At 38.9% G+C, this 11795-nt stretch overlaps 1 protein-coding gene across 4 annotated transcripts; it reads right to left on the bottom strand.

Moving 5' to 3' along the window:
- Nucleotides 1-258: 258 nt before the first annotated feature.
- adprh (ADP-ribosylarginine hydrolase) lies at nt 259-9329 on the bottom strand. Of its 4 annotated transcripts, XM_077502152.1 has the most exons (9): nt 7907-9328; nt 7295-7414; nt 6365-6479; nt 5169-5277; nt 4508-4606; nt 2831-2936; nt 1814-2080; nt 1480-1694; nt 259-686 (listed from the first exon to the last, which is right to left on the bottom strand). In XM_077502152.1, the coding sequence occupies exons 2-9, from the start codon at nt 7300-7302 to the stop codon at nt 538-540; spliced, it is 1068 nt and encodes a 355-aa protein (XP_077358278.1). In that variant the 5' UTR covers nt 7303-7414; nt 7907-9328; the 3' UTR covers nt 259-537. The 4 variants fall into 4 exon arrangements, with proteins under 4 accessions (XP_077358278.1, XP_077358280.1, XP_077358279.1 ...); XM_077502154.1 differs by lacking the exon at nt 7295-7414 and having other exon boundaries at nt 7907-9329; XM_077502153.1 differs by lacking the exon at nt 7907-9328 and having other exon boundaries at nt 7070-7848.
- Between the last annotated feature and the right edge of the window lie 2466 nt (nt 9330-11795).

The raw sequence follows: 11795 nt of genomic DNA, 5'->3' as shown, positions 1-11795 counted from the left end.
AACATCTAACATTAGACTAGTGTTACTTGTAACATGCAGATTGCAACTACGGCAATTTTATTCCCGAGTAATGTAGTTGACCTGGTGTGCTAAAGACGACCAAATGGTGCACAGAAAAGTCCTACAGTAGTTGGAAAAACACTAGTGTGAAAGATCTAATCGCACGTCCTCGTCTTTCTAATAGTGCACTGAACTGTCTCACTAATGAAGACAGCGTGAACTCGTACTGACCTTAAACAGGATGTCAATGATAACAAATTTCCACTTGGGGTACTTGTATTCTCATTTGCGTCAAAGCTTCAACTTGGTACAATTATTTCAAACGGCCACGAGGGGGTGCCCTCTTTATACAGCAGCAGCTGCAAGCAACTCGATGTGACAGTCCGATGTCCTTGTTGCTACTCGTCTGTGGGTCAGTGGGACACGTTGCGCCCTCGGGGCGAGGACGACACCACAGCTCAGCTCGGCTCGTCCTGTCCTGTCCCGCGTCAAACACGTCCGCGCGTGCCCTACTTTCCCACCCACCGCCGCCCCCGGTCAGTGCACCAGTGCATAGAGCAGCTCGCCGCTGCGCTCCAGTCGATGGCGGTACTCCAAGCGGCTGTAGTTGCCCTCAGGGATGCCACGGGTGCCGTGGAGGAGGCCCCAGCAGCAGCACGCGATCACGGCCGTGCTGTCGCTGTCGCCTTGAAAACAATGCAAAAAAAAAGACAAACTGGTCATGGGAGCTTTGAGACAAACAATGGATTGGTTGCCAGGTATTGTCATTTGATGCACATTTCCCATATTCCAAAAGAGGGGTATGTTCATTGCAAGTTAAAAGTTAAGTTAAAACTTGACCCCCAGAAAAAAAAAAAAAAAAAAAAAAATTATTTATTTTTTTCCCCCGATTTTGGAAGAAGCAATACCCCACCACCAAAAAAAAGAAAAGGAAAATTCACCCCCAAAAAATTCGACCAAAAAATGTTTTTCATTGAAAAAAATAAAAATTTGATGATCTAATATTGGTTGTTTAAAACATAAAACGTTAAAACTTGACCCCCCAAAAAAAACATATATTATTCCCAATTTTTAAAGAGGTAATATCGGCTGTCAAAAAAACACCAGCAAAAATTGCCCCCCCCGTCCCAATTTTTTTTATTTATTTAATTTTTTTTATTTGGGAAAAAAAATAAAGCAATTTTTAAAGCGCTAATATAATATTGGCTATTTAAAAAAATAAAATGGCGAAAATCTAACTGTTTTTTAAACTTAAAAAAAAAAAAAGATTTTAAAAGAGCTAATGTTAAAAAAAGAGCCATGCTTTTTGTTTTTGGAAAAAAAAACAAAAAAAAAACAACCCTAACTGATTAATCTGTTATCGGAATGTCGGAATCAGCCAGACCAAAAAAAACAAAAACAAAAAAACAAACAAACAAAAAAAACAACCTACAGCTCGTATCTAGATAGTCCAAAATGCTGATAACGTGCCGCTCGTACCTCCGTGGAAGGCGGCCCTGCTCATGAGCTCGTGCCAGTCGTCTCCGGCAGCCAACAGCGCATCGAGGGCGATCATGGGGGCGTCATGGCCGCTGCGGCCCGCCCAGCCCGCCAGGCTGAACGTCTTGTACGCTTGGTCTCGCTCGGCCGGCCCGTACGAGTCGGGCCAGAGGGCCGGACCCACGCCGTTGGAGATGCCCCTCATATCCAGGTACCTGCGGCAAAATCGTACTTTCAATCTGTACTCAACTAATGCACGTACTTTTGTAAGGACAAAGCGGGCACTAGTAGCTGCATCGCAAGGTCGTGACGAGGTCAAGTCGAGCAGGCCTACCACTGCCACTTGTCGCAGAAGTAGTCCCAGTCGCGCTCCGTCTCATCCACAGCAAAGCCCCGCCCCCGAACGAAGTTCCTGGCGATGGGGCAGGCCTCGTTGAGCAGGCCGATGCCCCAGGTGGACACGGGCCGGCGCTGCGCGGCGTACGCTGTGAAAAGGGCCGAGGCCACGGCTCCCAGGAAACCGGTGGGGTGAGGGTGGGTCATTCTGCCCGTCTCCACGGCAACCGCCACCAAGGACAACAGCTGGTCAGGCTTCGGGTATCTGGGCAGAATGCCTGTCGGTAATTACCGTGGGCAAAAATGGACAGATGGGCCAGCTAATTCGCCAGTGAGTAAATGGTAAAAAAAAAAAAATGTGGATGTAAAATCATTCATTTAAATGTTATTATAATTAATGAACCATTTTGTTATGGGGGGAAAAAGTTAAATGCATATGCATTTTCCTGTATTTTTCTACTTCACAATTACAGTTGTTTAAAAAGCATATAACGTTATATTTGATTAATTACAAAAAATAATTTGCCAATTATTTCAAAAGTTGAATACATATGTACTATTTTTTTTTTATTATTTAAAATTCATTATTATCCAATTATTTTTTAAAAGGACAAATAAAATCCAAGCATTTGTTATTTTAATATCTAATGAATTATGCATATTATTTTAACGCATATTTTATCCTATTTCTTTTTGGTCGTTTTTTCATTTTATTATTTTCAAAAAGTTAATTAAATCCATATGTAAAATTGCTTAGTACCAATATAGTATTAAATAAAATAAATACACTATTTGGAAAAAAAAAGTTTTATATCATATCATATTTTATTGTTTTATTACGCTGGCCAACAGCAAATTTTAATCAGAGATGGCTTTATTTGTGCCTAAATGTATTTTTGACAGTCTTTTTTTTTTTAAATCCACCTGTTGCTGAACCCAACCCCTAATTCATAAATATTTAGAAAAAAAAAAACTTGGTAGGAATAGAATTGTTTATTTATTTATTTTTTGGTACCTGAGGCCAATGCACATGGATCTCATAGCAGCTCCGCAGCCCGTCCCATCCGGGTTGTATGGAACTCTGTAGCCGCCTTCCTCACCGGGCCTCAGCTGGGACACACCTGAAAAGCAATTTGGACACTTTTCTCTTTTTGTCAACCTATCACAACTCTCTCATTAAAACACTCCAATCAAATTCTTATATCTTTGTTTCTAACTTTATTTGAATAGTTTTACTTATACTGTAGTGAATTTGTGTTCAATTATGCCAAATTGCTTTGTGGTCCTTGTAGGAATTTGAATGTATACTGGATAACATGACAGTTTTTACTTTTTTTCAAGAAAGAAAAGACATAATTATTGCTTGAAATATTACAGCTTCAATATGTAATTTTAGCGTTTGTTTTTCTTGTAATTTTACTAGTTGCACTTCTTTTCAAAGTGGCCCTGATGCATTAATAGTTATTAGGGACGTAACGATAACGGCAATATCGTGAGATCGCAATATTAAAACTGCCACAATATATCATTGTCATTATGCCATGATATTAAAAGCAGCACATCTTTGAAAAGTCGGGTTGATTTCCATTTGTGCAGTTCTAGCACCCTCTGGTGGCTAGTTTTTTACTGCAGTTTAATTTTCACAAGGCATGTTTTGGCCCTTCTATGTTTAAAATCTACCCTAATGGTCAGATGAGGGGGACGTAATATGCCTGTGAAGCAAGTCAATATGTAGCGGAAATCAACGGGTGCTTGCATTAGCAAGTAAGTGCCTCAATATTCAGTAAATATTATATTTATATATTTTTATACATATTTATAATATTTTTATAATATTTTTACTTGTTATAATGTGCAAAAGCACAATGTTTTTTTTTTTTTTTAGTAGGAGCTTTTTTTTTTTTTTTTTTTTTTTTAAACAATATTGTGATTTTTTTTTAAATCGCCAACCTCCCCACAATATTATGATAATTATCGTATCGTGACCTTCAAATCGTATTGTGATGCTTGGATATCGTTACATCCCTAATAGTTATGTGGGAATATTGAAATTCATGCACTACCGGTACATGTTTTATATATATATATATTTTTTATTAATTAAATTCAGACTTTTTTTCCAGGGAAAAAAAATATAACTTTCATTACAATATAACTATTGTCATCCAAATAATTATTTTCACTTTTTTTTTTTTTATTTGATTCTCATGTTTTACTTTTGTTTTTCATTTTGCGTGAGGGTGTGATGTGTTTAGGTTCATTTGGGAATTTTGACGTTGAATTTTAATGTGCAATTATGATCTTACTGTAGAATAATAATAATTAAAAATACTTTTAATCACAATATTACTTCTTTATTCTCCTAATATTATAGTTTTTTTTTTTTTAAACAAATTTATTTTTGTACTTGAACTCTTAGTTTTCAGTGAGGCCTTAATGTATGTTAATCTGAGCATGTTTGAATTCAAACTTTATCGCTGTAAAATTGAAGTGTTTTACAGTATTCTGGCTTTACTCTCGTTTTCCCTGTTACAACACGTCTTGCAATTTTACTACCCGGTTTTCATAACATCATGACTTCATTCTTGAAATGTTATCTCTTCATTCTTGTCACTTGAAATTTTTTGACCTTTTTAACTCACTTTGGATACTTTCCTGTAATAATTTCGACTTGATGTTGACAGATTCTTACCCAGAATGCTTGAGGGTCCCGGTTTCCTCCCTTCCATGTCCTTCATCGCCTCCACATAGCGAGTGGCCACCTCGTGCAGAAGCTCCTCCCCATTTTTGCCTGTGTCATGGAGACGAAGAGATCGTATTTCGGTTCTGATTCTTGGCGTTCAGAATGAGAATATCAGAATCAGATAGACAAATACCAATATAGAAAATATTTTTTTTTATGGAGGTAGAATTAGAACATCAACGTTTGACTCAATAGTGAACCATGGAAAGTCCCACTGAGTTAATTCAAATTTTCTTCCGTTATTTGCTCTTCTATTCATCGTTTTTGCGCTCAGGGCATCAATTCCTTCCAAAGCACCTGCGAGGAAGCCAGCTAATGAGGTTAAAAACATCAGCCGCGCTCAGTGTTAACATTTGAAAAAGATGTTACACAGCTGTGAGCTGTGCAGCTTGTTTGCCTTCATCAGCGTAAAAGGTCACAGCTGCGCCGCCCATTCGCCCCAATAACGCCACAAAGGGCCGCAAATGCCATTTAACCTTCAGCCGTGATGAGGAGGGCGGCGTCCGCGTCTGATGAGGCTTCATCACGACCGCGCGGGGCGTCCCTCGTCTCAATTCAATCACGGACAGAACAAGAGATGAGGGAGAAAAGGTGCGATTTCGGAGCTTACCGGTGGCGAGCCCCTCGGCCGTGGCCAGATGCAGGACGGTGTCGTCGCTCACGGGCCAATCGGGGAGCTCGGCCTTGATGTGTGCCAGGCCGCCAAGCTCTTCCAGCTCCTGCAGACGGAGGAGAACGTGAAGTGAAACTCATGAAAAATCAATCAATATTCCAACAGTTTAAAAACAGTTGGGTCAAAAATAACCCAAAATGGGTCAAGAATGGACCGACGCAACAAAGTTGGGTCAAATGAATAACCCACAAAACATCTTTGTGGGTTATTAGTTTGATTATACGTTGGGTCAAATTAAATTAATAAACCAAACAGCAAACCAATTTGGGAGGGGCTTGCCTCATTTGACCCATTAAATAACCCAATTAAATTAGGCCAAAAATTATCCAGCCCAACTTTTTGAGCTATTTAACCCAAAGAATTGGGTCAAATAAAATCAATAACCCACAAAGCGACCCAGTTTTTCGGGTTAGTTTTTGGGTTAATTGACGAACCCAATTGAATTGGGTCAAAAAAATGATCCCAACCAACTTTTTGAGCTATTTAACTCAAAAAGTTGGGTCAACATAAAAAAGTAATAACCCACAAACAACCCAATTTTTGTGGGTTATTTATTTGACGCTACTTTTTGTGTTAAATGAATAACCCAAAATGTTGGGTCGCTGTTTTTAGAGTGCACCAATTTCACTTAAAGACCTGTAAAGTAAATTCAGAGATTTGTTTCTAAGTACAGTCTCGATTAGTTTTAGAGTTTTTTGAAACGTGGCTAAAGTTTGCTAGGTAGCTGTGCCTAAACCACCAAGATACATCTTGGGAAGTGGCCAATTTAGAGTGCCTCGTTGTCAGCCACAAGTGCATGCACGTTGCAGAGAAAATAGTTTCTTCCCACTTTTTTTAGGGTTTCATTGTATTTTGTTGACTGTTCCGTTTTTTTCATGTTCAAAAATGTTTTTATAACATAGTGATATAGCTTTTCAATTCTTGCAAGTACGCTTTTTGTTCAACTCAAGCCCAGCTTTCAAATCGGCTGAGCTAAGTCAATTTGTGAGCGAGCTGAAGCAAAAATCTGCACATTTCAGCACTTTTTTACAACATTTTTCTATGTTGGTATGTCATGAGAGTTTTCTATTGTATATTCCTTGGCACGATTAAGGTTGGGAATGCACTGGCATTGTTGGCATAGTGGATCCAACCTTGTGAATGGCTGGTCCGGACTCATTGTACTCCCACTTCTGATTCCGGAAGCCCAGAGCGTCACCCGCGCCACTCAGCAACATGGCCGCCTTGTAATGCTCCACTGTGACAGTTCTGCGACAACAAAATGGACAAAAGATACTCGAGCCGATATTAACTGTTTTTATCATGTTGATAGTCTACACAACCATGCATTTACTGGGCACGTACTAGTTGTTTATTATCGCGTTTGTGGCAGCATGGATATTGTTGAAGACTCTAAATTGCACATAATTGTAGATGGCTGTCTAGTATGTTCCCTGTATGCTCGTCGCTCGATTTAGATATTGAGGGTATGCAGAGCGTGTCTATAATTACATATTGGACACACCGACACAGTATTATGTAATACAATTTATACATCACTTTACACAAACACATTAGAAGTAAACAAAGTGTATGTGTGTGTGTATATCTATATATATATATATATATATATATATCTATATCTATATATATATATATATATATATTTTTTTTTTTTCTTCTTCTTCTATAATTTCTCTAGTGCCCATTAATAACTCCCAACTGACTGCCAGTCAATCGCAAGGTACTTTTTACTTTTACACTCACATTCACATCTATGGACAATTTAGTGTTTTCAACTAACTTCAAATGCATATTTTTGTAACGTGGGTGGAAGTACAGGGAACATAAAAACTAACCTGCAGGAGATTCGAACCCCGAAGGTCAGAAATGCGAGGTAGGTGTGCTAAACACCATTACACCTGTTCTACATTACTCTGATTTGAATAAAAATGTAGATGTGAAAATAAATAAACCAGAACTATAGGTACAATAACATTAAAGTAGCACTTCAAGACCGCCTACATGATAGTGATTTGTCAAAACATCGACGAAAACTACCCGTAAAAGTAGCGCACACTCACCGGTCCATTGCAATTTGCAGCGACTTATCCCCGCTAATCAGCGCTCACTAGGCGGCCGCGAGGAGCACTCGACGTCGGTGTTGAGAAGCCGGAAGTGGTGCTCGAGCCCTTCTTCGTCCCCTGCGAAATTCGATCGCCAAATGTGGCAGAGCAGCAACGTGTTCCGGGCCAACAATATTTTATTGTAACACGTTCGTTCTGGTCTTACAGAAAAAAATGATAATAGTAATATTAATAAATAAAAATAATAATAAAAAAGGCGGCAGCAAACGAAGCACATTTATAGGGCATTGACAATTGCAGTAATCCCTCGTTATTCGCGAAGTTTGAGGCCATCAGGACCAAGCTTTGACGTGAATACATAAATAACGCGAGTATTTAATGCTCCGGTGAATTTCTTTGACCTCAATAACCTATATTAATAGTTTAAGTCAAGTCAAGTCAAACCATAAATTATTATCATTATTATTATTTACCGGTAATGTTATGTGTCACAAAAGGCAATGACTTTATTGCAATAATATTAATTTTATTTTAATGCAATTACTACATTCATCTTCCATGTTGATGAAATTTGGCTTAATCCTCAACTGAAACCTGAGGAATCCTCACCTTTTCGTTTAGTCAACACAACAGCACAAGTGCCGGCCCTGCCACCTTTCCACCATGACAATATCAGCCACCCTCCTTCAACGAGAGCGTCGTCTGTGTGCCAAACATTCCAACTTTATTAATCTCAAGCTGAAAGGAAAGCAAAACTTTGTGAACTTTGACTGCTGTGACATTTCAAATCAGCTTTTGGCTCTTGAACAGCTCTTCAAACGCTCCCGAGCTCCACGGGGGTAGCACCCCCCCTACCCGCAAAAGGAACACATGAACGGTGTCGATGATGGACACAGGCAGCTGTTGAACGACATTGCCAGACCGATTCCCACAGCTGATGCCTCCACTTTTAGCCATCGTCAAAGCGAACGTGAACGTGTTTGGAGCTCAGGTATCAGGTGAGAGAAGTTGGGTGACATTTTCTGGCCCCACCCTACCATGAAATTTCAAAATACAGTAACATGTAATTTTGTGTAAATTAAAGATAAAATGTAATGGTTGCTGTCGTACAAGTGATTCCCAGATATTATTTATAATACTAAATTGCTCTTGCGCAACCCTTAAAATTATTTTTTTTCTAGATGACAATCAGTCAAAACACATAAAACAACTCCTAACCCACGAAAATAAATACACTTTAATAAAAGCCTACTAGAACATCTGAACTTCATTTGAGTTTAATCAAAGGCGCTTTTCTGTCATCATAGTATGCACACTTTTGCAACCACATTATTTGTGTCCTGCAAGTCATAGGTCACATTAATGATATATGACGGGTTTCATTTTATATCATCACACAAACCTGGCATTTAAACAGGGGTGTACGGACTTTTTATAACCACCATAAATCCATTCATTCCAGTGTTGACTGTTGGCTCCCACACGTCAGTCAGAGCCACTAAGGACCCCCCCACTCGAAATCCCCTCCAGACCTCACCTCGTCCGCTTCCACATCCGTCGTGGCGCCCGCTAGCACTGGCGGCACTATCGCTGTTGCCTAGCAACTGGACGGTGGAAAACAATCGGGCCCGCTGTAGTGGGGATTTAACGAGTGGGATTATTTGTGCGCGCGAGGGGGAGAATCATAATCAGATGCGAAATACGCATGCATAAAAAGCAAAACGTGCACGGGGACGATAAAAACAAAGCCAGTTGGGGCCCCAAGTCTTTCTTTAGTCCCATAAAATCAGAACATTCAAAAATAATTACAGCTGGGAGTCCAAAAGGGGGAAAACGAGCAAAATTAGGAGATAAAAAGTCGCAAAGTTTTATGTTGTGCAAAGTAAAAAAAAAAACGAGAAAGAAAAAAGAAAAAAATAGAGAAAAATGCAAACACAAAACTTAGCCAGTTTGCTAGCTTAATGCTAACACAAATTGTGGCGTGAACAACAACAGATTGAAAGCTTAACACTCCTTTGAAACCATAATTTGAATCCCTCCCTAATTTAAAACCCTTACCCTACTTTGAAACCTGTGGTCACACATTCTGAAATAAATTGTGACCTTACTTTGAAAGCAAACCCACTGTTAAAGCCTTAATTTGAAATGCTAACTCGATTTTGAAACCCTACTTTCAAACCCTAGCCGTTCTTTTTCTTCTCAAAAAATATATTTTTAAAACAGAAAATGTTACCATTTATGTCTTATAATTATTTTTTTAAATATAAATTTACTCTTTTTTTTTAAATATATAAATTCCTGTTTTTCAATGTGACATGAAAATGTAACTTTTTTTTTTTAACAGTGTCGGCCTTCATGTTGTTGAAATACCAAGTTTGTGATTTTTTTTCTTAAACGCTGTTGCTGTGACAATGTGCTGTTTGCAAAAAAAAAAAAAAAAAGGAAAAGAAATGCTGATTTGGGGGGTCTAAACATTGATTAAAAATGAAACTGTACACACCTCAGGCTTGGCAAAATAAACACAAAAGTTTTTCTTTGTAGAAATTGTAAAACAAAAAAACAAAACAAAAAATACTAAACAAAAAAAAGTAAATAATTGTTTTGCCCTTTTTTTTTTTTAATCCATCAATTTTCTTAACCGCTAATTCCTCACAATGGTCACGGGGGTGCTGTTGCCTATCCCAGCTGGCTTTGAGCAGTAGGCGGGGGACACCCTGAACTGGTTGCTAGCCAATCGCAGGGCACACAGAGACGAACAACCATCCACACTCACAAGCACACCTCGGGACAATTCGGAGCACCCAATTAACCTGCCATGCATGTCTTTGGAATGTGAGAGGAGACCGGAGTACCCGGAGAAGACCCATGCAGGCATGGGGAGAACATGCAAACTCCACCCAGGAAGGCCGGAGCCTGGACTCGAACCCGAGTCCTCAGAACTGGGAGGCGGACATACTAACCAATCTCACCGTGCCGCCCTGTATGATTATCGTCAGATGAAAATGTTCCTTCCCCAAACAAATCTTGCAAGATTTGTAATGTTCCCCACCACTCACTCCTCCCTCCAAAAATGTCCTTCATACTGCACAGTGAAGCCCATTTAAATGTTGTTCATGTTGCAGGAGAATCTAATGCGCGAATATTTCTTCCAACCCTTCATCACTTCCTTATTATTGATTTCCTCATGACTGCACACTGATCTTATGCATTCATTTGTCATCTTTATCACTGCTCTGCTTTTGCTGCTTTGGACTTTCCAATTGGCCCTGCGGGGCAAAAACACCCGTCACTCGAAACTTGTTTAATATTTATCCTTAAAATGAATGTCGAAATTAAATCGCAACTAAAGCAACTCGTCAATCTGAAGAGAGCGTCAGCACCTGTGCAAGGCGGAATTTCATTCGGTTGCAAGGGCGTACCTAATAAAGTGGCCGCTTGTGTCAGAATTCAAGGGGAAAGAAGTTCTCATGTCACGTGTGACCTTTAATTACTGTATGACTTGTGCTTACGAGACAGAAAGCAGCAGTCTCACCATATACGGAATAATAGTACCTTAATATTAATGTTCTATGCATCACTAAGCTAAATGTGCTCTTTTTGGGGTAAATTTGTATTATTTCCTGGCTCGAAAATGAGACACTTTTTCATTGCAAAATTGTTCTCACATTAAATGAGGACGTCGAGCCAATTTCAACGTGCTGTTTGTTTACCCTGACAGGCCATTAGAGTCATTGGAGTGTTGTTTGTGTGGTTATAACGTCTCACAAACACCAAAATGATGAATATTTATGCTTTTTTTCTTTTTATCACTAAGCACAGAGCCGGTGCGAACATGAAGCAATACGGTGCACCCCCCACTATTCACACAGAGTCTGCCAAATAGCAAAAAAATGGCAAATAGTGAAAATCCATGTGTAATTGACGACCATCATAATTGCATTGAAGAGAAAAAAAAACAAAACGTTTTTTAAAGGCTAAAAAAAATATTGTAAAATGGGTTCCTCCCACCCAAAACAAGCAAAATTAAACAATTATTTTCAAAACTTGAAAAAAAAATATTGGGGGAAAAATGTCACCCAAAAAAAACAAACAAAAAACAAACAAACAAAAAAAGAAATACAATTGTAAAAAATATTTAAGAAAATATCACAGTTCTGAGATTGGTCATGTGACTTTCACAAGCTGAGTTCTGATTGGTCGTTACCTGAGCCCTGAGCAACTGTGATGTCACTTTCAGCAAGTGACAAAATGGCCGCCCCGTGAGATGGATAAAAACGGGTGGATTAATTGTTTAATTTAGATTCCACAATATTCCGCACTATATTAATCATAATACCATGTTTAGAGAGGAAACAAATATTGAAAAAAAAAAACCCACTGATCAACCCCCCAATGCCCACCCCCCAAAAAATATTAAATAAATACAACAAAAATAATATCTGTGAATTGGTGAATCTGGCAATGCTGAATTAAAGGTGTTGTGGACTCAAGGGGGCGC

This window comes from Festucalex cinctus, chromosome 17 (assembly GCF_051991245.1).
Source record: "Festucalex cinctus isolate MCC-2025b chromosome 17, RoL_Fcin_1.0, whole genome shotgun sequence".
In the NCBI taxonomy this organism is placed as follows: Eukaryota; Metazoa; Chordata; class Actinopteri; order Syngnathiformes; family Syngnathidae; genus Festucalex; species Festucalex cinctus.
This window is presented reverse-complemented; position numbering and strand designations above follow the sequence as displayed.